Genomic DNA, 27,101 nt, shown 5'->3' on the forward strand with positions numbered 1-27,101 from the left:
TTGCTTTGCTGTTATTTTTTTTTTTTGGAACCGTCTCTAGATTGTAGGACGACCAGCCAAGGATTGACAATGGAACCACAATCCCCTACTGATTTATGATTAAATAAAGCGCACTGATTACGATGAACCGGTTAAGCGTGCAGATATAAACTGTGCTGCGAGTGTGTGCGACTATGAAGGAGAGGATAGTTGTTCTGCCTCTACCTTTTGTTTCTGCTGGTGGCAGATAAAACACTGTTTCCCCGGCACTGCTTATTATAATTAGCTTATCAGTACGGTTTGAATATTATAATTATGGAAATTATGATTAAACTCTTACACGGTATAATGATTGCATTACGTGTACACTCAACACACCCTACACTACTGTGAACCCCAACAATATACTACTCTATATTATTGTCATGATTATTCTAATTATATTATAATCCTATATTTAGGTATGAGAGATACAGAAAGAGGTGAAATGAGAGAGAGAGAGAGAGAAAAAAGAAAGATAGCAAACAAATGGAGTAACTCTTGGTAAAATGCAAATTTACACACGGCAGACTCGCCAAGGTGCGCATGCAAAACGAACTATTCTCTTATTAGCGTAAGCGAGACAAAACAAAAAAAAACACAAAAAGAAGAAGAAAAAAAACAACAACAGATATACAAAAAAACAAACATAAACACGTAAAACATGTATGTTTGACGGAGTAATACGGGAAAATGGAAGATAAAGGAGAAAACAAAACCGAACGGACACTAAACACAAACACTACAAGACAAAGAGCGAAGCAAACAATTACAAATGATAAAACCAAGGTGGGGATGGCCGATGGCGGTTTGCTGATTGCCGTCAGTTTGTGTACCGGTTGCATATTGAATCTGCCGTACTGTTTTGTTTCTTTCATCCTCTTCCTTCACCAAAACAGAAACACACATACATACAGATAAATTGCTTACAATAAAGCAAGAAACATGTAAAGAAAACTAAGTAAGGCGTAATACAGCACATTTAGAAATACGGTCGGTATGTGACAGTGATGAAAGAAATGAAAGATAAATATTAACATAGACTATAGCGTAAGGGAGAAAGATCGAACACATAAGTTAATGAACGAAAAACAAAAGGGATAGGAAACGAAAACATTAAAATAAAAAGGTAACACAAAAAACACACACACACACACAAACACACCGAGAAACGGAAATAAACAAACTCGACATTAAGCGAAAATAGTAAAAAAGAAAACCAACACGAACAATGGAGCACTATTGAAATGAATAGTGTGGGAGAAAATACAACACAAACACACACACACACCTTTGCGAGGTGTAATACAGAGTTAAGGATGATAAGAAATAACACATACACACAGACGTACACAAGAATGAAAACCGTGATCGATTATTGTCTTTTTGTAACAAAAAATGATTAAAAAATGTGGAACATCCAAACATCCGGACGTGTTTTTTTTTTTTTGCAGACGGGACTTGCATTCGAAAAATCTGTTTTGCTGTGGTTACCACTACTTGCGAAAGTGGTTAAAAGTTTTGTGCTATCTGTTGGAAACAAACATAGATAAGCGATAACGAAGGTTCGCAACGCGCCCGAGCCGTCGGTTGCACGAGGCAAGAAAAGAAGATTCCCGTCGATCGACGAAACGACTAATTTCGGCGTTTCTGGTACCAGGAGAGCATCCACGGAAGAGGAAACACCAGATACGCTATAAAACCCCTAAAGGTATGCACTGAAAACGCCTAATAGTATGCAATATTGTTGAGGCAACAACTTTTGTACTAAGAATCAATTTTAGTACACCAATACTAATTAGTGTCGCTGGTAGCAATTTCTCAGCGATGGGTAGTTGACCATTTAAAATACAAAGAGCGCATCATCGGAAGAGGTAACACCTGGTACTGGAATTCGAAAAAAAACGCAGTACGCCGAAAGGTATGCAATGATTAAACGCCTGCAACCCCGTCGATCGAGAAGAATTTCTTCGAAAACTACCAGTACCAGGATTTCTGGCACCAGGAGATCATCCACGGAAGAGGTAACACGTATCTACTAAACTACACAAAAAAAAACGCCAAAAGTTATGCAATTTATAAACATTTATTTTAAAAGCGCCTAGGCGTTATGCAATTGAGTAATTTTATAATGTACTAAAGAACGAAATTTTATAGTCAAATCTAAATTATAGCAGATTATTTACTTGTCATATTTGTTCGGGAAAAGTATAGAAAAGAGACAGTGGTGTGTGTATTTTTTTCACATTTCTTGCATCTACTGCGCTTGGGAGCGCGCTGGGTGGATTTAGAGATTACGAAGTCGAGAGTTTGTAGATGATTTGTGTTTGAATGTCGGCGCCTTGGCATCGTTTGTTCCCAGTTGACGCGCAGTGTTCTCCGATCATTTACCGTCGGTTCTTCGTTTGTGCAGCACGTACGGACCGTGGTTGGCATTCAACACCCGTTTAAACTCTAGTGTTTACTTACACGTAATCTACACCTACATTAGTGACTTGCAGTGATTTCAAACAACCAGTGAAACATAACGCTTGTCGAACGATGTCACTTCTTCGCTGCGTAACCAAGCTAACCAGAGCAATCGGCGCATCAACACACTTCGCAAATCAATCGACCGTCAGTGCTTGTTATAATTTTAGCAATCTCAAACGCAATCACAGCACACACCATCCATTCGGCAGTTCCGGCACGCATCGGAAAGCATCATCATCACCTCTGCCCGTTGATCGCGAGACCTCCGAAAATCGGCTACACAACAGTGCGAGGGTAAAGTCCGTCGCAGAATCATCACCGCACCGCAATCCACCGTCGACGTCACAGATAAGTGAAGCCACCTTCGATGTGGACCGGTCGCGTGTTGTGCTGTGCGTCGGGACGGAACGGTACGAGTTCCCGGCGGTTTGGTTGCGCGATAACTGTCAGTGTGTGCGGTGCTTTCACGGGGGTTCTTCCAGCCGGGTGTTGAACTGGGAACGGTTCGATGTGGACCGCGTGAACGTGGCGCAGGTGAGCGTGCTGGATCGTGGTCAATCGTTGCAGGTAATGTGGAGTGAAGATGATGGCGGAGAAGCACATCGATCGGTTTACGATCTGCGATGGCTGTTAAGCAGAAGCTTCAAGCAGGAGGACACTGAACGATATCTCAAGGAATGGTACCGTCCGGAACCGATCGTTTGGGGCGTCAATGCGTTCGGTGCGGTGTTGCGGGAGTTTTCGTTCGAGCAGGTGTTGCGAGACGACACGGTACTGAGGCAGTGGATTGAAGCGTTGATTGCGTATGGCGTTGTGATGATCAAGGATGCACCATTGACGGAGAACGAGTGCCGTCGGCTGGCCGATCGGGTTGGCTTCATACGCAAAACACATTACGGGTGAGTTATTTGACAACATAGAAATGATTAAAACCCGTTAAGAGGTGATATTTTAACTAAACTTCCTTACCCATTTTTGCTAATCGACGCGTACCTCTGTGTCCGATCCCTAAATGGTCGTGTGACTGCTCGTACACACGTTGAGATAGGTCAGTGAAAGTGAGAGACATATAGTGCCGTTTCATGCATTGCCATGGATGCTTAAGCTGTGCTTACACGTCCAACCGCTCTCTTCAGCGGCTAGCGCCATCTGTTGCAGAGTAGCAGTACTAAAATATTTAAACTATTTCTTTCTGCTTCGCTGTGCTCAACTAGGGAGGAATTCGTCGTAAAAGCAAAAGAAGGCACCAGTAATGTGGCCTACCTTTCCACACCGCTCCAAATGCACACGGATTTACCCTACTACGACTACAAACCGGGTTGCAATCTACTGCACTGTCTCGTGCAATCAACCAATCTCATCGGAGGTGAAAATCTAATCGCGGATGGGTTTTACGTCGCGGAACAGCTGCGCCAACACTACCCGGACGAGTTCCGACTGCTGAGTGAAACGCTCGTAGATTGGAGTGACTTGGGTGCGGATGAGGCAGGAACCTTTCACAGCATTTATCGCGCACCAGTCATCTGGTAAGAATCTGCGATCGTCTTCCCTGTTGTGATCCACTTCCAGATCACATTCGAATGGTTACATTTTACAGCGTCGGTCGTGATGGTCGGTTGGAGAGGATCAATCACAGCGTGCCGCAGCGCGATAGCCATTTCAGTGTGGCGATCGAACGCGTTGAGCCGTGGTACCGAGCGATGCAACGATTCGTCACCATCCTACACCGGGAAGCGGTAAGCTTCAAGACATCGCCAGGTGACATTCTTACGTTCAGCAACGTACGCATGGTACACGGACGGACCGGATACACCGACACGGCGGCGAACACACGCCACATCGTCGGTGCGTACCTCGACTGGGATGAGATCTACTCCAAGCTACGCGTCCTTAAGGCTACTTCGGATCAGTAAATCGACAGCAAAATGCTACACACAACCGGCTCTTTTTCATAGCGTTTTTAAATTGATATTTCGCATTCCTGTTTCGATAATGTATTGATCTTCCCCAATGTTCAGGGGGGGAGATTCGTCGACGATATAAGCTCGTGTAATAAGTAAACATGCATCATGTCCGCGCTTGGGTGGACGCTATTACGATCACTAAAGAAACCGAAGGATACGGATATTGCGTTGCGTCCCGGGACGAACCTAAAACACGGGACGACAGATAAACCCCGAACGGGGATATTTTCCTATAATGCTTAAACTAGCAGTAGACAGTGAGATGAAAGTGTGAAACGGCAAACAAATTATAAAAAAAACGCACTAAATACAAAGGATGGGGAAAACGCACATTCCCGACAATGGGGCAGGCAAACATTACGGTCGGACGAGTCGACGAGAAGGATAATTAAGGTATAAAACTAAGATAATCTAACAACTCGCCACTGTAGTCGCTAAGCTCGTGTTTCTGCTTTCTGATGCTTTCTAAATTGATGTTAACTTTACGGTTTAAAACTAGCTAATGCTATAACAACTAACCTTTCCGAATGCGCAATACGCACACGGTTTAGCCAGTAGCACACACATGCACACGCACACGAATCAAATAATTATTTTCGATAAAATCACATTTTCTTCCCGCTCGTTCGCTCGTTTGCCGTGCTTCGTTTCGATTCTTTTTCGTCTAAATGTTGTGTTTTTTTTTCTTTGCTTTAAAAAAGACGAGCGCAGTTCGTAAGGGGTAGTAACACAGAAGCTGTAAAAAATTGCCTTTTTTCTCCTACTTCTAGCCAAATAAAACCGTAATTTTCTCTTTCATTTTGTTTCTCTTCCTAAGGTGAGCTGTGATTTCTTTTGATTTTTTACATTTCCTAAGGATCAGGAATGAACGATATGTTCCTTACTGCTAGTTTAAGACCGCTCGCATAGTTGCAACATCGCAAAGCACCATTATTGCGTAGGGAAGAGTTGAAGATACACTCGTTATTATCGGTTACTTCGAAAGCATACGTGGAACATGACTTACAATTGTAAAAAAAAGAACAAAAAACACACGCGCTAATAATCACACGAAACTGGGCGGAATATAAACTACTCGTAGGAAGAAAAGGAAACACAGTAGACGGTGCATTTTGGACAAACAATTTTGGGGGAAAAAAAAACCCCTGGTTACGGGAGTAGATTGTTTGGAAAGCGGTGCAGCACTCATTGAATTTCAACTTCACACCGTTGAAATGCAAGAGAATTTGATCCGATGGCGCAGGAGAAATGGAAGAGGAGTATGAACTGAACAGCAATAGGAATGGAAGATAATTAGAACACTACGACTTAAACCTATCGAATTCTCTGCCTCTCTCTCTCTCTCACTCAAGTGTAAGCTAGTCCGACCCAGACTTTGACTAATTTACATCCAAAAACAAAGCAGTTGCTTTTCCTATTCCTTACGTTTGTTCCTTTTCTTTTCTATATACAAAATGCACGTTACGCTGGTTTCGGCCTCTAGACACCGAGAACCAGGTACTAACTTTTCCTCTTAAAAGTACTCACACACGCACACGGGAAGCAAAAACAGCCAAAAGTAAACCATAACACGCGGCTCCAACCACATGCAGGTGTCGTTCACTAGCATTCGCTCTGCACTAGCGTATCCTTCAGGGCGACCAGTTGCTCCTCGCCGAGCTTAATCTTGTCGGCGATTTCGCGCGAATCGACGATCAGCTTTGCCTTCATGTTGATGAAGTAATCGTAATCCGCGTACTCCTCGATCGTGAGCGACTGCTCGAGGATGCGGGCGATCGTGGAGCCGCGCTGGTCGATGTCATCCTTCAGCTGCTTCGCCTCGTCTAGCTGCTCGAGCAATCGTTCCCGCTTCGCTTCCAGAATCTTCTAAACGCAACGAAAGGGCAGAAAGGGGGGAAATTAGTAAACGGAACACGGCACACCTACAAAGGATAAAGCAACACGTACCTTATCCGGATGGTTAGCATCGATCATGTGCAGGGCGTTCTCGGTACGGGCAAGCCGCCCGGACAGGGACAGGAGCAGCATCGTAATGTACCCAACGTCGTCCACGTACGAGCGGAACTTGGAGGCGTCAGTGGGGCGTACCTTCTGTGCCACCTTCAGCGCGACATCGTTGCCGAGTAGATCGTTCGCGTTGCTCTCCTCCGCGATGTTGGTTTGCTCGTTGGTTAGGACTAGTAGCTTCTTGCCGAGCCGTTGGACAAGTTCCTCCTGTGAACGGAAAAGCGGCGTGAACGTGATTAATGTATTACTCTTGTTCAGCTGATCGAAGCGGCGTCACGGTTAGGCTCATTAACACCCGTGTTGGAATTGGGGAAACTGTGCAGTTTGGGCGATTGGGCGAAAGAAAAAAAAACCTTTTGGAAGTGTATCCAATTTGGCGAGACGATGTAAATCAAGTGCTTCAAAAAGGGGGTCTACGGTTATGTAAGTTGTATACGTGTTAATCTAACATTAGGGAGGAGATTTATATAAGCCGTGTCTAATAACACCTTTACTATTCATTTGATATCTTCTTCTTAACTGACACCACCACAATTATCGTGGTCAGAGTTGACTATCTGAGAATTAGAATTACTCAAAACTGAACGGATTTTTGCTGCGTGTGGGTCTCCCTTCCAATATTCAAGAATTGTGCTTGATCGCGTTCGACTTATTCGCAATGCAAACTTTTCTCGATATCTAAAACTGAACAGCTATACATTCATTATAAGGATTGCACAACCGCTTCGCATTCTTGGCCTGCTGCAGGGGACTTCTAAACCCGCTCAAGGTTGAGCGGTGTTGTCTGTCCATCCATTATCTCAGGCCTTTCTGGCGGACGTATCATCGACAACACTCCATCTCAATTTGGGTTCATCACGCCTCCTCTATCCATGTGGACGATCTAAAAGGACTTTACTTTACATGGGCCGGGCAGTTCGGTGTCATTCTTATGACGTGACCAGCCCACCGAAGCCTCTCGAGTCTAAGACCGCTGTACGACAGTGAGTTCGCCATACGCGGCTTTTCCATTGTCCTTCCACACATACTCAGGGCCAAAAATGCTTCTCAACATCTTCCTCTCGAACGCGGCTAAGAGAGTTTCGTCAGTGTTGGACAACGTCCATGTCTCAGAGACGCATGTGAGTACTGGAACTATATAAGATAGTCCCAGCTTTGGTCGTCGTGACAGGTATTTTTTATACCAAACGGTACAATAACCTCTACATTATGCACTTGTCAGAACTCAAAAAAACTAGTAACTTCATGTGAAAGGCTCCAAAAGATCTGAGTTTCTTTAAAAGCCCTCCATCCGCAGTAACTTCTGATTATACGCTTATTACTACAAGATCCCATTTGAATTTTATGTTAATTGTTGTTTGACTGAAAGTTAATCAATCTGTTATGAAAGGAATCATAAAACACTGGATACTTTCGCTGTTGCACTGCTTGGTATATGGAATTCTAAGATTTAGAGCCTTCTCTTTCATCACTTAAAAAGCCAAATTTAATGTTAGATACACGATATAACTCTGCCCAGTACTCTATCCGAAAAGCTGAACGGTTGTTACAAACTTATTTCCTTGAACTATTCCTTCACTGATCACTAGTTCGAAGGTTCGAACAGGTAAACACTTCAAGTGCGTGGTCTATCATTTATCAAACATTACATCACACATCAAACAGATCGTGCTTCCTAAAAGCCGCACAGAAACTTCAATACACGCACACCTCGGAAGCAACGTTTCCACAAACAGCTCAGCCGAAGGTGACAACATCCTACACAAAAACGGAAAAAAAGCTCGCGCGCTCGAAGTGTCTCCGAAGTGGAAGAACACACCAGTAGCAGCAGGTTTGCGTTTGCTTTACATTGTTTTGACAGCTGCTGCGCCTGCTAGTATTTGCACAACACTTTTTCAGCACCAAATCACTGCACGGGCAAGTGCTTCTTAGGGCGGACTCTTCCGGTTTTCAATTTTACCAACTGTTGTCGCTGGGATGCTGTAATCGATAAAGATCGACGTTTGGCGTTCGGTTTCGATGACATCGGGAACGGATGATCACGGGCATGATCTAGTTGACGGCGTTTATCTTCAACACACAAACACACCGTCCCGGGGAGAGCTAACAACCAACAACACCTCTCACCTTCTGCCCGTTCGGAAGCGAACTGAGCAAGAAAGTGAACGCGCGTTCCTATCTGCACCCCTGCCACGGGGTTATGCACGACAATGCGTGGCGCGTGTGTAGGTTGGCTAGTCTTGAAGCAAACCTTCATTCACGTATCTTGCGCCGGATTCACGCTCTCAGCACACTCAACACGTGACCCATATGCCACACGCAGCCGATATAGCGCAGGCTTCACTCGTTCGTTTGCTACCACCAGGAAGATTGTGTCCGGACAGATTTGAAGCGATCCGAGAGTGTCGTATCTATCATTAAAGGGCGTATTTGAGTGCTCCAAAGCGGTCCATCTGCACAGCTGTTACGCATTTCCGATCGAGCAGCGTGAGAGATTAACTTTCGCTCACTATCTTGTGGTGCAGGGGTTGATGTGATGGATGCCATTAAAGATATTAAGCTTTAAAGTTGGAATGGAATGTTACAATTACGGCTGTCCTCGCATTGGTCAGTGATCGCTTGCAGTGATCAGATAGAAAAAAAAACACACAAACTCAACCGTGTGTGACCATTCGCTGTACTTCTAAAGGCAATTACTTTCCAGTAAAGCACGATAATTGTAGTTCACTTTCCATTTCTACCAAAGCTTACCATCTCGCACACAAGGACGTCGGAACCTCCTTCTTCGCCTGTAAGTAACCTCGCACGGGGTGGTGTACAGTTCATTCTATCACCCAACCGCTTGCACACACTTACCTTCTTCTTGGTCAGATCACAGCAATCACCATTGATCAGGGTCATTTCACGGCTGTAGCGCGTCATCAGCTTCGCCTTCGGTTCGGAGATTTGAAAGTAGGTCGAACTGGACGTCAGAATACCGAGCGGGCTGGTCGGATGGAGAGTAATTGGAACAGAAAAAAAGAAAGAACCGAACCGGAAACAGGTTAATTAAGATGCCAGAAAAAAAAAACAAACGAAACGCAGCTAGATGGAGGGATTCATTAGAACGGGCGCCTTACCTTTTCGGTGTTCCGCCACACGACTCCGTCGGTGTTGCGGTCGATGCATCCTTCTTGAGCGGCCGGGGTGCAATCTGGATGTTGAACAGGTCGGACACGTAGTCCGACGTGGATTTGAATGTTTTCGGCGCTGTCATAAGAGTGGAAGGTATGCGGTTAAACGAGGCTAGTAGTTTTTATGTCGTACGCGCGGCTCGGCGATCACCACTGCCCTGTCGAGTCGGAAGTGATGTGACGACTAAGGTGGAAACTCTCCCCAGCACTGTTTTGATTCATTGCTCTCCCACGTAACTTCGAAATTCAAACGGACCACCACACTTTGCATAATACACCCAATACTCAAACAAAAACACTTTCTCACCACCGTTCCGTTTTGAGCGTTTTGGGAGAAGTGCATTATGGGTGTCTAGTGCTCACACGATCTTTATCGCGCAAGAGGAACAATAGCGCGTACCGAGTGCCTTACGTTGCGTGGTTTGGGTTTCGCAAAAAAAAACACTGTAGAACCATTATTGCAACTCCAGTGATTTCATTCCGAGCTAGTGGGAAGCTGCGTGAGGTGATAAAATTTGCTCATTACCCATGATTTCGATATCGCCAGAGTGCCATGAATGAAAAGAAGCAAATCATGGGTTGCTTTGTTAGCAAACAGATTAGAAGTTTTTGGATTGGTCACGTACAGAGTTCTCTGATTAAAGGGTGCTTTTTATCATTAACTTTTCCACATCCCGGAAGTAAGAGAAGATAAAAAAATCAGGTTTCCGAATTATAGCCGATATTCGTAAATCACCCTGTCCTTCTGCACAAAACAAACAAAAAACCCAATTGCACCCCTACTTTCTCTGCCATTTCGGTACAGTTTTCCATTTTCCTCATTTTCCCCTTCCCTTCGCAACTGCTAATCAGTGTAGTTGTTGTTTACAATTTTTCTTGCTGTAAAAGGGTTTTTCCTACACCTGCTCGCGGAGAGTTATTATTCCTATTAAAGCCATCTTTCAAAACAAACTTTCGATTTTATCGCACCATGATGCTGGTGGCTCGTTTCATGCTTGTTTAGCGATCGGACGATCATAATGGTGGTTGTACGTAGCACACAAAAAAACGACACACATACACACTAGAGGCACCCCATCATTCACACCCTGCGGAAGAGGTGGGAAAACTACCTCTTGTGGAGAGAGGAAAAAAAAAAACAACAACATTGTTTCTATCAAGCAAGTTAGTGCGTCTGTTATGAGCTTCTTTTTGCCCCAATGGGGACCAAAATTCACCGGGTGAGATCATCTTGATCTTCCCCACCCATTGACGGGAGATGGTGGAAAATTGGACGAAATCTTTAATTGCCCCTTTGGATCTTTTGAGGTTCGTCGTCTTGAGAGGGATGGGAGAAGGTATTTGGTCAAGCTAAAATTTTCCATTTGTTCCACTTTTGCACCAGCATGGATTGGTACGGTGGGACAGTTTTATAGCACCGAGTTTGGGAGGCGGTCCAGGTTTGGGTCCATAAATATCGCTGTTATGTACCACCGATGGGTTGTAATTATAAAGCCGTTTCGGAGGGAAACGATCGGATGAGAAAATTGGGACGGTTTCAAATTTTGTAGAACTTTTATAGCCGAATTCTAATACACGAGAGTCTTGAATCTGAATAAATCTTTCTACTGATTGAATTATTCTGAATTTTTATACCTCAATCCAAGATTTATAATCTCCTCACTTGAGCCGGGGGTCCTACTACTAATTCACTTAGAGCCACTAAAGAACTTGATTTCTCCGCCAGTTGATTCTTGATTTGAATGGCTCCGCAATAAAGATTCACATGAATGACTCTTCTCAAAAGATTCATTAAGCTCAACATTAACACATTCATCACTTCACACATATCATCCCTTAACAAATGTCCTTCAATGTCCAGAGCTTTGAATGTCCTGCTTTGAGATGTCCCACACGTATCCTACAAAACGCACTATCTTACCCAGTATGGTGTGGAGCTTATCCGATGGTGACAGTTGACTGACGAGATCGTGCGACAGCTTATCGCAATCGATCTCCTCCGGGTGAAGCTTACGCGGTGTCGGCGGTGGTGGTGGGGACGGCACAGGTGCAAAGAACTTTTGCGCCTGCTCCTTACCGCTCGGTGGCGTTCCGGGTGGTGTTGCGGCCGGGCTGGATGTGGTGGATGTCGCAACCGACGTGACCGTACCGTTGGATGACTGCTGACTGGAGCTAACCTGGGTCACTTCGGGATCCGTACGCTTCCGGCCACAATCGATCGTTAGCTCGGCGATACCACGGCTCAGAATCGACCCGGTATCGTTACTGTCTGTCTGTGAGGCCGCTTCAGATGTTGGTGCTTGTACGCGCAGTACTATTTCAGTCCGTTGCAGTGGCGTTGTGCTGGCGGGAAGCTCACTCACAACCGCTTCGCCGTCGGCTGACGGCGTCAGGTTGATCTCTTTCGTGACGCGTTCTAGACCCGGTACCGGCGAACCACTGGATGGGCTGGACGCGGTGGAATTACACACCGAATGATGCTCACTACCACCAACACCGTTCACAATCACATCGGACCCGCTAGGGCAACTTTCTCCTTCCTGCTCTTTGGCCACGACAACTTCGACTGGGACTGTTGCTTCCGTTGCGGTTGTTGTTGTTGCGTCGATCGACGGCAACGCATCGTCGCGTGCGGACGTGCTGGCGGGCGAAACTTCACTGTCGGTGGCTGCCTCCGTCACGGCCCGTTCGGAGCTGGCACACGCGGAACCAACGGTACCCGTGCTTTCGTGCTGGTGGTGTTGGTGTTGCTGCTGTTGCTCGAAATTGGTCAGATTTTCGGAATTTTCATTGCAATTATTTACAGTTTGTGCCGGTGGCCACACCAGACAGCTGGACGGACCGTTGCTGAGTGCCGGTGAGGGTGTGGAGGGAAGCGGCGGCGGTACACTATCGTCGGGCGTGGTATGCGCCGTCGATACCTCGTCCGATTCCGTCTCCTCCACCACGGTGTGGTTGATGGACGCGATCGAGGTCAGCGTGGCGGTGGCGCTCATGTTTGTGGTGGGAGTCGTCGGCAGACCAAGAATGCCGTTCCCGCCAACGGTGCCGTTGTGGAGATGGTAGACATTGCAGTGTGCATCGCCAGTGTCCAGAATTTGTGTTTTCTTCAGATCGAACGATGACTGGGAGGTGTACTTCGGCGAGGTGGCTTGAATCTGCGCTAGCGGGGGACTCACATTGCCATTGAACATCAGTGCCGGTGGAGTGTTGGGTATTACGGGCCCATCACGGTCCTTCGTGTCGGACGATGAGTTGGTGCTGAAGTTAAACAGTGACTTCAGACTATTGGCCGTCGAAATGATCGGTGCGGAGTGGGGACCACCGTGCTTCGGCTTGATAATACCGACGCCATTATGATGATTGTTGATGCTGTTGTTGTTGTTCACGTTATTGTTGTTATTGTTGTTGGTGGAGTAAATGGAATATTTCACACCGGGCGGAAGCACATCCGGTAGATTGCATTTGGGCGACGAGGAGATGATCTCCTCCGGGAACCCATCATGTCCGCCACTCGCTCCACCCGTGCTGGGCGTGGTCGTTGTGGTGGTGGCGCCGGTGTTACTGTTGTGATTGATGCAGTCCTCGTTCGATGTCAGTGTTAGCTTGTAGCTACCATGGTCGGGGTCAGAGTGCAGCTTGTCACGTGGCTGCCTCGGTAGGTAGGAAGCCTTCGAGTTGCTCCTGAGAAAGAGAGTGAAATCGAAAGAAAAGGAAACGATAAGAAAACCTTTCCAAGAGCATTAATATTAAACAGAATTACAGCAACAGTACATCTAAAGCACGATCCACACGATCCGAGTCTGCTGCTGCTAAGGTACAAGCAACAAATGTGAATGAGAGAAACAAGAACACAGGATGACTATCGTTTTGGGAGAAATTCAAACCGGATCCGACCCGGTAACCGACCCACCGAATCAACAAACACACACAAATACAACCTTTGCATCCCTTTCTTCATTCGAAGTTGGTTTCCTCTTTGGTTTCCAAAACACTACAACCTTGCAAACGTTTTTTTTTTTTTTGTTGCCCGAAGCTTCCGAAAACACTTCGGTGCAGCGATTTCCTTCCCAACTTCCGACAATTAACCGTTTTCGCATGTTCGCATTTGCTACATCATCATCAGCAGCGGCGAACGCGAAAAGCGAACAAAAAAAAACTATACATTTATTGGCAGATTTTAGTTTTTTCTCCCTTGTGCCTTCCAATCTCCAAAAGCTCTCCCAGAAGGGCTGATCGAGCGAACCGTGATCACAATGAGATTCGTGTATAATTTTAATGCCACAGATGGTTAAAGCGAAGGAAACCGAACAGAAACAGATTAACGGGATTCGTTGTGGTTCGAATTAGGTGATTGAAGAGGCTGGTTTCGGACTGGGAGGAGGGGTTGTGTGGTCCGCATCTTAATGAGCTGAATGGAATTAAATTATTGACGGTCCAACGCTAAACCGAGACACATGGGGGAAGTGTTTTTGCCCCTCCTTACCAGTAGATGGTTATTACAACAATTAATTGAGTTGTGGGTTTGTGATTGAGGAAGATGAACGAATTCTGTTGTGAAACAATTCTTGTCCTACAGAACGGAAACGATGTTGAACACGCCTATTAACCACCTGATTTGCATAATTTTGAGATGTGATTGGTAGATATTCATAAATATTTTTCCTTCATGAATGTTATAAGATTTAAGGTAAAAATAGCACAAGAATTATACTTTTTAACTCCAATACATACTGACAACAAACACTTCATAACGCACGTTACAGTTAAGTAAAACTATAAATTATTAAAAAGGTCTAAGTTATTGCTTTCATTACGTTTACAACCTAAATTGGAAGTACGATCAACAATTCAGCAAAACAAAACCCACCAAAGCAGTGCCGGCTGCCAAAGCTGTACCACCGATTGCATACCTTGTGGCGCAAAACTAAAAAAATCAACACATCACAGAGTTGAACGTTGCGACTGATAGATGGCGCTACCATATTTTCAACTTCGAGATGTAGATGGCTCTAGCGTCTGAAACGTACATTTTGAATTTGGATAACACGTGTTTTGAATATAAATTAATGGTCTGATGTTTCTAACATAAATAATTACAGTTAACTGAGTAAAAGAACTAGAAAAATATAGATTGTAGGATTAGTTTTAATGGTTTTAATTACTATTTGTCTAATGCAATAGTATGTTTAAGACTATTTTTACCTACGCAATTAAAATCTACAAATAGTTCAGTACTATGTTTTGAATTAATAAGGAAAATCAATATTTATAACAAACATAGACATTGAAGTAGCAGCAACGTTATACTGAAGAGGCACAATATCATTCATGTCCGCTCGTTCCGAGTAAAAGACTTAACGTTTGCTACGAAACATTATCATCAGTAAAGAAGGAAAACCCTCTTGTGAAAAGTTTGCAATAGAAGATGATTGAAAAAGTGCGACTATGACAAATCAATCTTTAAACAAACGATTGTGATGAGTCCTACCAGTCGAGCTGATAGTATTTTTATCAGTGACCAGGGGAAACACAGATGGCATGTAAACAAACTTGTAATTTTATCTGAACGACACGATACGAGTTTTCTTTTCATGAATAATCGCACAGCAATGAATACGATTGGAAATGTGTAATAAAGTACCAAATATTTCAGCAAGTACGCGGTAGATACTAGCTCAACTATTGAATGGGGCTCTTTTTAACACATTTTCATGTTAAAATAGCAACAGCTAGCTAATGGCTACGTGCGGCAGAAAAAGCAACACGATGCTTAATTTAAAACACAGTGTGAAATGATGAGAAAGTGATCATCCGAAAGGCGGCACAGCGAAGAAAGGCGCAAGGATGGTGCTGGTGTGAACTGAAACTGTCTATACATATGTGATGAAGCATAAACACCGATCAGCTGCCGGCCGCGTTGATGGCATTGCTTTGTGTGGGCCATTTATTCAATGCCTTCCCGGAATGGTATATTTTTCTCCCGGCAGCGGGTGTGTGGACTTTTTTTTTCAGCACGGTTTAACCCTTTTTTTATTCATTTAAAGAAACGAACAAACGCGAAGAACGGTTCGAATGGTTGATTAGTGTCAGGAAGCCAGGTCCGACGCGTTTCGAAGACAGTAAAATGGACGCAATTGTAGTGACACATTTACTACTGACATGGGAGAGAAATATTTTCATGAAGCGAAAAAAAAAAAACAGTCAACCTACTGCCCCCTCCGACGCTAATCCCGACCGACGGAGTTTGACCTTAATATCCCCAATGCTGGCGCGGGAATGCAGAGAGGAAGTAGCTATCAGACAGCACACACTGCCACGGTTTGATCATACACGGTCACGAATTGGTTCGGGTTAAAACGCACGAAATAAATCAACATTTCGTCGGGAGTACTACATGCATTTACCTCGATTCTGTTTCATTGTCACGATTAAAACAATGTGCTAAAAGTAGGATACACCATCACCTTTCCGGCATGTTATTGTACAGGGAGGGGGGTGTGTGTAACGTACAACTTATCAATGATCACGTTGCATTGCATATTACTTTCCAATTGAATTTTTGTTTCAACGTTCCACACACAACGCATCGGACGGGTTCGGCGTGCCAAAGCCCGGTTAATGAAGTGCTTCGTCCGCTAGTATGACGATATTTGGGATGGCATATTTGTACACTCACGATTCACGCGGCACTCGATGGGCAAACGAGAGTAAATGTGATGATAAAGGCCCACTGTTTATCAAAACATTATCTTCTTTCCACTTGAAACATCATTTGGTGTGCGTTTGTTGATATATTTTCTAACAGACTCTTTACTATATAAAAGGAAGCCCGAACGTTCCACATCGGGCAAATTCAATGCGAGTGGGACCTGAAGCGTGACAAGCATCAACAGGAAACAGGAATAAAAACACCAAGGAATAAGTGATACAAAGTGTGCTTGAGTCCTCCAATAAATGGTACAGTGTTGCAAAGTGTAAATAGAAGTTTACAAAAAACGAACAAAATGCATAATCAACGAACATTCCTAGTGTTAAGCGTCGCATTTTATTTGAATGTGGCTGCTACTTTCATTTGCCCAAAGTACGTTGCAGATAGTTCAAGACAGCAGTCCTCACTATATGCAATACCGCACAGCCCGACGGGTTACGTGACCTGTGTTGGAAGGATCAAAATCGAAGCACACTGCCCGGAAGGTGCAGTGTGGAGTGATAGTGTAAAAACGTGTGTTCGGCAGCCGTCATCGACGGGCATGATTGAACGATCAAGACGAAACACTGCTATCGATACGGAAACCATTTGTGCCACGGTTTGCCCGCAAGTGTTCGATCCGCGCAAGCTAGTTTTAGTGGAACATGCTGCCTGTACGAAATACAACCTGTGCGTGCTAGGACTGCTGTTGACCGTATCGTGCCCAAATAATTTGAGATTTAACAAAGAACTATGCCAGTGTGATTTTAAGGAAAATGTATACTGTGAAGGGGAGGATCCAGCGACAACAACAGTTGATTACGAATCTACTACAACTGAAGAAAGTATATCAACCACAACAGAAGAGCCTACCACTGAAGTTACAGCATCCGAGACTACAACAGAAGAGCCTACCACTGAAGTCACAGAATCGGAGACTACAACGGAAGAGTCCACTACAGAAGAGACCACAACAGAAGAACCTACCACTGAAGTCACAGCAACGGAGACTACAACGGAAGAGTCCACAACAGAAGAACCTACCACTGAAATCACGGTAACTGAGTCGACAACGGAAGAGTCCACAACAGAAGAGCCTACCACTGAAGTCACAGCATCGGAGACTACAACGGAAGAGTCCACAACAGAGGAGTCCACAACAGAAGAACCTACCACTGAAGTCACAGCAACGGAGACTACAACGGAAGAGTCTACAACAGAAGAATCCGAGGCTACAACGGAAGAGTCTACAACAGAAGGGTCCACAACAGAAGAACCTACCACTGAAGTCACAGCAACGGAGACTACAACGGAAGAGTCCACAACAGAAGAACCTACCACTGAAATCACGGTAACTGAGTCGACAACAGAAGAGTCCACAACACAAGAACCTACCACTGAAGTCACAGCATCCGAGTCCACAACGGAAGAGTCTACAACAGAAGAATCCGAGGCTACAACGGAAGAGTCCACAACAGAAGAACCCACCACTGAAGTCACAGCATCCGAGACTACAACGGAAGAGCCCACAACAGAAGAGACCGCAACAGAAGAACCTACCACTGAAGTCACAGCAACGGAGACTACAACGGAAGAGTCCACAACAGAAGAGCCTACCTCTGAAATCACGTTAACTGAGTCGACAACGGAAGAGTCCACAACAGAGGAGCCCACCACTGAAGTTACAGCATCCGAGTCCACAACGGAAGAGTCTACAACAGAAGAATCCGAGGCTACAACGGAAGAGTCCACAACAAAAGAACCTACCACTGAAGTCACAGCATCCGAGTCCACAACGGAAGAGTCTACAACAGAAGAATCCGAGGCTACAACGGAAGAGTCCACAACAGAAGAGACCACAACAGAAGAGCCTACCACTGCAGTCACAGCATCGGAGACTACAACGGAAGAGTCCACAACAGAAGAATCCGAGGCTACAACGGAAGAGTCCACAACGGAAGAACCCACCACTGAAGTCACAGCATCGGAGACTACAACGGAAGAGTCCACAACGGAAGAACCCACCACTGAAGTCACAGCATCGGAGACTACAACGGAAGTGTCCACAACAGAAGAATCTACCACTGAAGTCACAGCATCGGAGTCCACAACGGAAGAGTCTACAACTGAAGAATCCGAGGCTACAACGGAAGAACCCACCACTGAAGTCACAGCATCGGAGACTACAACGGAAGAGTCCACAACAGAAGAATCCGAGGCTACAACGGTAGAGTCCACAACAGAAGAGCCTACCACTGAAGTCACAGCATCCGAGTCCACAACGGAAGAGTCTACAACACAAGAATCCGAGGCTACAACGGAAGAGTCCACAACGGAAGAACCTACCACTGAAGTCACAGCATCCGAGTCCACAACGGAAAAGTCTACAACTGAAGAATCCGAGGCTACAACGGAAGAGTCCACAACGGAAGAACCCACCACTGAAGTCACAGCATCGGAGACTACAACGGAAGAGTCTACAACTGAAGAATCCGAGGCTACAACGGAAGAGTCCACAACAGAAGAGCCTACCACTGAAGTCACAGCATCCGAGTCCACAACGGAAGAGTCTACAACTGAAGAATCCGAGGCTACAACGGAAGAGTCCACAACTGAAGAATCCACCACTGAAGTCACAGCATCGGAGACTACAACGGAAGTGTCCACAACAGAAGAATCTACCACTGAAGTCACAGCAACGGAGTCGACAACGGAAGAGCCTTCAACAGAAGAACCTACCACTGAAGTCACAGCATCAGAGACTACTACGGAAGTGTCCACAACAGAAGAATCTACCACTGAATTCACATCCACATCCACAGAGACTTCATCTGATCCGATTACATTATCTACCATTGAAGTAACTGAGGAAGAAACAACGTTAAGTACATCAGCCCCAGAGACAACAACAATCCCGCCAACGTCTTCCAGTACAGAGAGAACACCAGTGACAGGTTCCGAAATAGTAACTCAAATATCGAAAGCATTCGAAAAAATTTCGAGCATATTTGAAACTCTGGCAAAAATGTTTTCCTCTAGCATCACAAACAATTAAATAGAATTGGTAAATGTTCCAAAAACCTAATTTATAGTACAGCAAGTAGCTGATTTGAATAAGTAAACCTGTAAAATGACATTGGTTTGGTAAAAAAAGAAATAAAACAACACCCAAGCAAAAGCCACATAAATCTTCAAACGAAACTCCCATCAGCGCCGCATTTAGACGCAAGCAGGCTGCACAAAGCAAAACGCACACGCAAAACACGTACAACGCACACAGACACGCAGTATGGACAGTGTTGGACTTACGTCAACGCAATGGTGCGTTTCATCCTGAAAGGACTAGGAATTCTCGGACTCAGCAATTCCAGCCAGTTGCGTGTAGCCGAATGGCCAGAGGAAGAGGAAGAGGAGATAACGGAGCAGGTGGTAGAGGTGGACACTGTTCCATCAGTGTCATCGTCGTCGTCATCACTGCTAATCGCGTCACTTCCACCATGACGACAGTTCAGTGTATACACCGAGCTAATGCTTCTGCTGTCAGTGCGTTTTCCATCGTCATCCTTTGCGATCGAAGTAACCGTTTCGGGACTCGTTACATGGTAGATGTAGTAGTCCTTGCTCGTGCAGCTATAAATGCATGTGCATGTGTTCATGCGGGTGACGTGTATCGGTGAGATGTTGTTAAGAGTGATCATTTGTTTGCCGGGATGTAAAGTGAGCGTTGAAAAGTGGATGTGAATTAATTGAATGAATGATGAAAGTAGCAGAAAACGGAAACCAATCATAGGGAAACAAAACAAAATCAATCGGTTATTATTGTTAGAGAATGTAAATATGAACGAAGTTTTTGTAACGTAGAGTACATTTCAAATCAATCCTATGCTTAATCCTCTATTGTTTAGGAAAAAGTGGCCTACATAGTCCATAAATAAAAGCACATTTCAAACGTCCTTCTAGGTCGTCTTGAAGGAAACAAACAGCACGAAGAGAGGGTTTTTAGGCTCCCTTTACTTTCAATTTCATTCATACAACCTTGCTGTGGCGGCCTCAAGGGGAGAATGAGTTAGAGCTTTGTGTACACAAATCCAAGCTCAAGTTCCAATGCTTAGCTTTGCAAACGAGACATCAATAACTGCACTCCCGCCATACATGGGTGTTTCATTTTGTGTTTTGCCATCTTACGCCGGGAATTGGTAGAGTGTTATTATTTCTTCGATGTTGATTGTTTGTATTTTCATAAACTTAGCCTCCAGTAGCATCCATGTATTGCGTCTACAAGCTTCGAATGTACTGTATCACCCCCACTAGCGGCGATGAAAGAAGCTCAAGTGCCGACATCGACATGGTACAGCTGCAGCAAACTGACCTCGTTAACAACCTTCCAGGCGTAGTTTGAGCAGCGTACTAGTGGTCCGCATTCCGCGGTGTGTTTATCCTTCTCAATTATTTAGACACTTTTGTTTTTGTTTTCACGATCACAAAGCTGTTTTCAGTTCGATTTCGGCGCGGTTTTCGGTGGCATCTGTCTGTGCCCTGCTGAAGCCACTCCCAAATTGCACGTGTGTAAACGCCTTTCTCGTGTACGCATATGGAAACTTCAATAAAGGAGCGATCAAGTGATAGCGATTTGAGCACCTTCCAATGCCGGATACTTCAATGCTAGATACACTCGAACTGTTGATCTTCTTCCGTAGTAACCGTGAAAAGCAAAACGAGACCCCGTGTTGCTGAAACAGCTGCGGTAAGGTTAGCTGCAAAGGCCACCGAAAACACATTGTCACACAACCCGGGAAAGAAAGTTGCCCGAGATGGAAAATTTTCTCACCAGTGCACCGCTTCTCGCGGTATACCTTCCTTTGACGTGTGGCTGTGAGATTTAGCGCCTTTCGATGGTTGTGAAATCTGCCAATTGGTGAATGTGTCACTGTGGAACCGGTAGTAAACGTGGCCCCTATACATGCTTGGTGGGACAATCAATTATCTTTACGGCTAATCTGCCGCGATTGCCGGTATCATCATCACGTGTTTTTTTTTTTGGTTTGTTTTCTTTCTTCACACGACAGTATCCAACTGGTCCATGTGGTACCAGAGTCGCAAATAACGATCCTGTCAGATTAAGCGGAACCAATTTCGACGAACGTCAGTTTCCGCAGCCAGCAAAATAGAGAACGGGTGTGTGCGCGAGCGGACGCACACAGATCAGTTCACTTGGCATTAACTCATGCACTCACTCACTCACTGCTCGCACTAAAGTGACAGCTGTACGTCAACATTTTGGGTGAGCTCCGTCTTAGACGGGATGTGAAAATGCTCAATCCTCAGCATAACTGCATTTCGGGCTGGATAATAAAACGCATGAATGAGCCTACCAACTCTCTGTCATCCTGCGCTGAAGTTACCCGAAGAGATTCGCAGACTAGCAGCGGTCGGGAGAGGAAATACACTGTTGTAAACGATGCTACAAATCGTTCGCTAATTTGACCGCTAGACCCATGGGGAGCTTTCAAACTGTGCCGCCGGAGGCTCTTATGCCATCGGTTTGGTTCGGCGCCTCAGTTGCGCTATTGGGGAGCGTGTTATTTTTTAACGGTTGCCTTGAACGCGCCTTCGGTTTTGATTTTTTGGTTGCAAGTGTGTAAAAAGCACTGCCAGGTCGACTTGAGTACAATAAATGTAGTACAAATTACGTCTACAAATAAGCTCATTTGCTATTCTGTTATAAATTAGATACAGGAGTAGCTTAACTTTGAACATTAAAGCCAATTAATATGGCATTAAATTTGGTTCAAGTGAAGTTGTGTTGTGAAGTTGGATCAATTGAATGAACTAATTATTAAGAGTTGTCCAATTTCCATGTAAATCTAGCAAATATTTGTCTAGACCAGTTGATCTTGGACAAACACGGACAAGAGTAACTCCGATGGTTGTGATGTGTCAAAGCGCGATTGTTACTTGTCATATGCGTTTTTTTACCTTCAGATGATGACTGGAATTCTTTGAAGAACCCTGCAGTTTGCCATAAACGATATATAATTTCATAAATGCATTTTTCTTAAAGTTTAAAACGATGAACGAATTAAAACGCAATTTTGTTTGCACGACGTAATTGGGAAGGTGCAAAACGATGGGGATGTCGTTACCTTCTGAAAACCCATTAGGCACAATCCAAGATTAGATAAATCACAACTATGCGCGTTCCAACCTCTCGTACGGTTCTATTCTATGTCTCGCCAGCCTCATGTGCTTCGCATCATCTCGCACCTCGCCTACCGAAGGCCACACACTGGTCAATGTCGCTGGGTTTATGTGCACACGACCATCATCCAACAACTGCCGCCAAACCGGATCAGGCTATCTGCTCTTGAATCGCATCGAGAAGTTCTTAGATACGCGTGAGCCTAGATCGAACGATAGTGTGTATGCACCAGTGCCGTATAATAGATGTTTGGCGTGTTTGTGGGAGGATTTAAAGCGAAGCTGTGTAAGCCTGTTACACTGTTGCGCCATGCTGGATGGAGGCTCCAGGGTGTAACGAGAGAACAAAAAGGCATACGTAAAGGTGGCACACCACACCGATCGTGACCGGTTAATGAGATTATGTTGCTTCCCCCCGTGCAGTTGGTTTAGTTCTGCTACGGTAAGCTACGGTCACGCTAAGAACCCCACGCACGCAATCGCTTCGGGCTCGCGTATCCAACGTGTAAAACGATGGAAAATTGATGGAAGACGGGGTTGAAAAACTGCTCGGTAGCGAGAGTTTAACCTGCTAATATTTTAGAACATGTAGCTAGGAATGCCTTATGCGGTGAGTTACGGTAAACCGAAATCACACACGCAAGATTACTTTACCGCGCAGGAAAACAATCTGTCAGTATGGTACAACACGCTGCTGTAACAGTGGGGCCGTTTTAATGCTGCATACAAGCATACCTGCAAAAGACACGAGCAAAAAATAATCAATTAGTGATGGAGGCACGCTAAATTCAATTAAGAACCGATCATTTGGCTAATGGATGGTTTAGTGTTGATGCGTAGTGCTGATGCTACTACTGGTGCTGGTATAGGTTAAATGCTAGATTGAACAAAGCCCGAACCGGTACTGTGATGTGAATTTGTGGTCAGGAAAAAAGAAAAGGTGTGCACAAGTGTCTTGTACTCCCCCCGGTAAAGGTGTAACGTTGATACCTTTTCGGGTAATACCGACTAGTTCGGGTTATAAGTCCCAATCCCTTTGGAGATCGAATAGTTACCCAAATATGCCCAAAATCCACACCACTTCATCCACTATAAGAGCCACTCAATTGGAGGTACTCGCTACAGTTAACTTGTCAAATATCGGTCCACGGTTGCCACTGCACCCTTAATTAACTGCTCTCTTCAAGTGCAAACGCTCCAAATCCAGTAGCAACTCCATTATCGCAAAACAGTACTCGAATATCGCGGCCCACAAAGCGGCGTGTTAATCTCCTTAAGTGTGCAATCCACTCGAACTACACCGAAGACCTCCGAGACCGTCGAAAGGTAAGACCTCTGTGTCGCATATTGTGCCGCCTTGGTTTGACCTTTTACGACGATTCACCACCATCATCCTTGCGCGAACGGGCGCCGTTTCGCTGATCCATATTTTGCTGGAGCGAAATATTAAGGCGTGGTTCGTCACGCGGTACACGTTCGCAAGAGCGCAGAAGTTTAACGGTTCGAGAGCCCACCAAAGGTGATGCCGAATGAAATGGGCTGCCTCAAGAACGGGTCCATTTAACCTCTGCTAGCCAGCATGGTCGGGAGCGATTGGAAAGGTGTGAAGTGCGGCTGGGGTAACTCCTTATTGAGGCGAATCTAACTCAAATGTCATCGGTGTTATAGCATTGGTAAACAATTCCGTTTGCGTTCATCTTGATACGGTTGCTATGGTTTAGATAATAGATTTCTGATGATCTACCATGAAGGTTGCTCCATTGGATTAGATTGATACGTACGTTGTAGTGTTTGATATTTAACAATTTTGTAGTAAAGTCTTTGTCATGACACTGACTAAAGTTAATTAACGCCGCGCTTATTTAAATCTCAATTAAACCCTTTCTTTCTGAGGTGCATAATAATTTATTCTCAAGTGATCCTCAAGGTGATAAATCATCGCGCTACAGCCTAGGCGTGCCTCGATCATGAATAATACGATGAATAGTAATGATTATTTTATAGTTGTCTTTATGACTTTGGCCACTTTATGCAAAGTAATAACTCTGCGATGTACTAACGGATTTCTTAGAGCTTCCACGACTACCAGTGGGTACTTAGCCAGTTCCCGAACGCACCTTGACGTTTGATGACAACAAAGAGATACTCTCAAGAATTCTACAAGCAAGCATGCAATTTTTTAAAAACTCAAAACCGATTATGACTTCGCTCATATAGACTTTTTCGAGCTTCCAACAATACCACCGGGATTACCCAACTCTCGAAAGGGATACATGTCTTAATTCCGATCGTGAGCATGCTCACGAACACTACGGTATCATCGATGCTTTAACCTCCCCATACAACCCGTGTTCCTTCTCACGCTGTCTGTGAGTAGAGGTAAAAGTAGTCCACCGAAGTTTCTTGCGCTCCGAAAGAACGGCGTTGGTAAATCATTTAAAATCGGATCATCACCAAGTCATGCACCCGAAACCTCTACTGAGCGATCGATCCAGCATACGATCCGCTCTTGGAAGCACACTTTTGGGGGGTCACAGCAACTGTATTGGCATATTTGGCATAAGGGTTGAGGATGAAAGACAGCGGTGCAGCTTTAGGCCTTTCAGTCGTGAGGTATGTTCCGCTAAGCTGGCTTTACCGCATGACTAAGGGATGAAATATTAACCTAATAATTATTGATGTGTCTTCGGAACTGTGCAAAAAAAAAAAAAATATTCGAAAGCTAGATTGCCCTCAGGAGGTCTCAGCCATGGACAGGGTAACGATCGTGTTGGAGACGCTTGAAGACTAAGCAGATCATTAAACCACTGTCGACACACAGCGATATCCAGAGAAGGATGTTTCGTGAGTTTAGTACCAACTTCATCGGAACACTACCAGAGAAAATTGATGAAGAACTACGGGGTCATCTTTGTAACTGACGGACATCGGACCATTGACTTGTGTAGTGCGCAATCGTAACTCACACCGACTAACCTTTGAAAGGGAAAAGGAAAGTGAACCATCACAGCCACAGGCTCGCAGGGTGAACTGATGTCAATTTAACGCGTGTCGTTAAAACGCATTATTCACCCCTGCAAGCACATCACGATCTTCTGCAATCGGCGACCGAATAAGGAAAAAAAAACATCCCCTCCAGACACCTACAAAACTGTAACAACGACCAGCATCATCGTGCCGTGTCAGTGTGCTGTGCGTACGTCGTAGATGAAAAAAAAAAAAACACCCGGAGATCGTTGCTTTGTCCGCATCTTTTCCTTGTTTCACACATTGATTAATTACTTATTTACGTCGCGTCTTCTGGTTGTCTCTCTGACGCTCTTCACTTTTAATAAAGCGTCACGCAACACACTAAAGCGCCAACGATTGTCTGGTGTAATGGAAAAGTTTCCGGAACTCTGCGCAAGAAAAAAATGGATGATATGGAAGAGCGTTCTGGTTCAACACCTTCGACAAATGCGTATGGTCAAGTGGCTCAATCCCCTGTTTGGGTGCGACAAGGTGTGATTTGCATTTTAAATTTTTGCTGCAGGTGAACACAACGCGACAGAGTAATGACCGATGCATTTATCCCGTACGGTGAGGTTTGAAATGGGTTGTAAAACGACGAACAATATATGCAAATGTATATGCCTTCTGCTAATTTTATGCTTGTGTGACTAAACGTCATTGTGGATTATAGAATTGAGTTCTAAGTATTAAATTAGTTAATTTATCTGGTGAAGTGTTATAAAGTTTATACTGCTTTCCAACAGATGGCGCTAGTACTGACTGTCGAGCAATTGGGAACGAATAGGTCCAGTCATTCCTAGTAACATTCAATGTGATAACTTCATTTCTGTTCTCGTCGGCAGATTCCATTTCCACTACCAATGCAACAAACAAAACGTTTTCTCACATAACTCGCAACCGAGCGGCAGCCGTAACGTAAGCAGAAAAAGCCCTTCCGGTAGGGCTAATTTATGTCGCTTTTAATTGTACTCATTTTGCAAACGCCCGCATTCGCTCGGCTGCATTTTCCCACACGCTCGCAACAGCCAGCGTACTAGACAGCCAGCAAACAGCCACGATCATTATCGTAACGAAGATCCGAACCCCTAAGACCGGGCGTTCAAAATGTCACTTGCCGGGTGCCTTTCGCTTACGGGGCACTGTCCCATCACCACCCTTCGTTGCTAGACAATGCGATCTCTTTTTCTTTCTCTCTTTCTCTTTCGCAAACACTTTGTACGCTTCTGCATCGTCTGGTTGCAGCTGCAAACCCGTACCCGGAATGCATCCTACTAACACTGTGGGGCCATCTTCCGGTAGAAAGTAAAAGCCGCGATCGGCAGCAAAAGATCGATCGATGCCACACACTACCGGTCGGTCGGTCGTGTACACTGACCGTGTCGCACACGCTCATCGACAATCGGCATAATCTGCATCGTAAATTAGTAAGATTTATCGATCTTCAGCAGTGCGATCGTTGAGCGATGGATGAGGCGTTACGTTTGAAAAGAAGGTGATGCATTCTTGCGGCGTAGAAGAAGAGTTTACCATCCGTTCGTACAGAGAGAAGTGGGCCGGTGGTGTTGA

The 27,101-nt window shown here is 44.9% G+C and overlaps 2 protein-coding genes across 2 annotated transcripts in view; one reads left to right on the forward strand and one right to left on the reverse strand.

Moving 5' to 3' along the window:
• Window positions 1-2,559: 2,559 nt before the first annotated feature.
• On the forward strand, window positions 2,560-4,403 carry LOC128711105 (gamma-butyrobetaine dioxygenase-like). The gene is made up of 3 exons (XM_053805969.1): window positions 2,560-3,389; window positions 3,705-4,016; window positions 4,088-4,403. The coding sequence occupies exons 1-3, from the start codon at window positions 2,560-2,562 to the stop codon at window positions 4,401-4,403; spliced, it is 1,458 nt and encodes a 485-aa protein (XP_053661944.1).
• A 1,653-nt stretch (window positions 4,404-6,056) lies between these two features.
• LOC128710817 (protein Shroom) overlaps window positions 6,057-27,101 on the reverse strand; it is a 164,606-nt gene continuing 143,561 nt past the window's right edge. The window contains exons 7-12 of the mRNA XM_053805670.1: window positions 19,635-19,955; window positions 11,556-13,318; window positions 9,581-9,710; window positions 9,318-9,447; window positions 6,402-6,668; window positions 6,057-6,320 (exon numbers count right to left, since the gene is read on the reverse strand). Coding sequence (XP_053661645.1) covers window positions 6,057-6,320; window positions 6,402-6,668; window positions 9,318-9,447; window positions 9,581-9,710; window positions 11,556-13,318; window positions 19,635-19,955 — 2,875 coding nt within the window. The remainder of the gene's footprint in view (window positions 6,321-6,401; window positions 6,669-9,317; window positions 9,448-9,580; window positions 9,711-11,555; window positions 13,319-19,634; window positions 19,956-27,101) is intronic.

This window comes from Anopheles marshallii, chromosome 3 (assembly GCF_943734725.1).
Source record: "Anopheles marshallii chromosome 3, idAnoMarsDA_429_01, whole genome shotgun sequence".
In the NCBI taxonomy this organism is placed as follows: domain Eukaryota; kingdom Metazoa; phylum Arthropoda; class Insecta; order Diptera; family Culicidae; genus Anopheles; species Anopheles marshallii.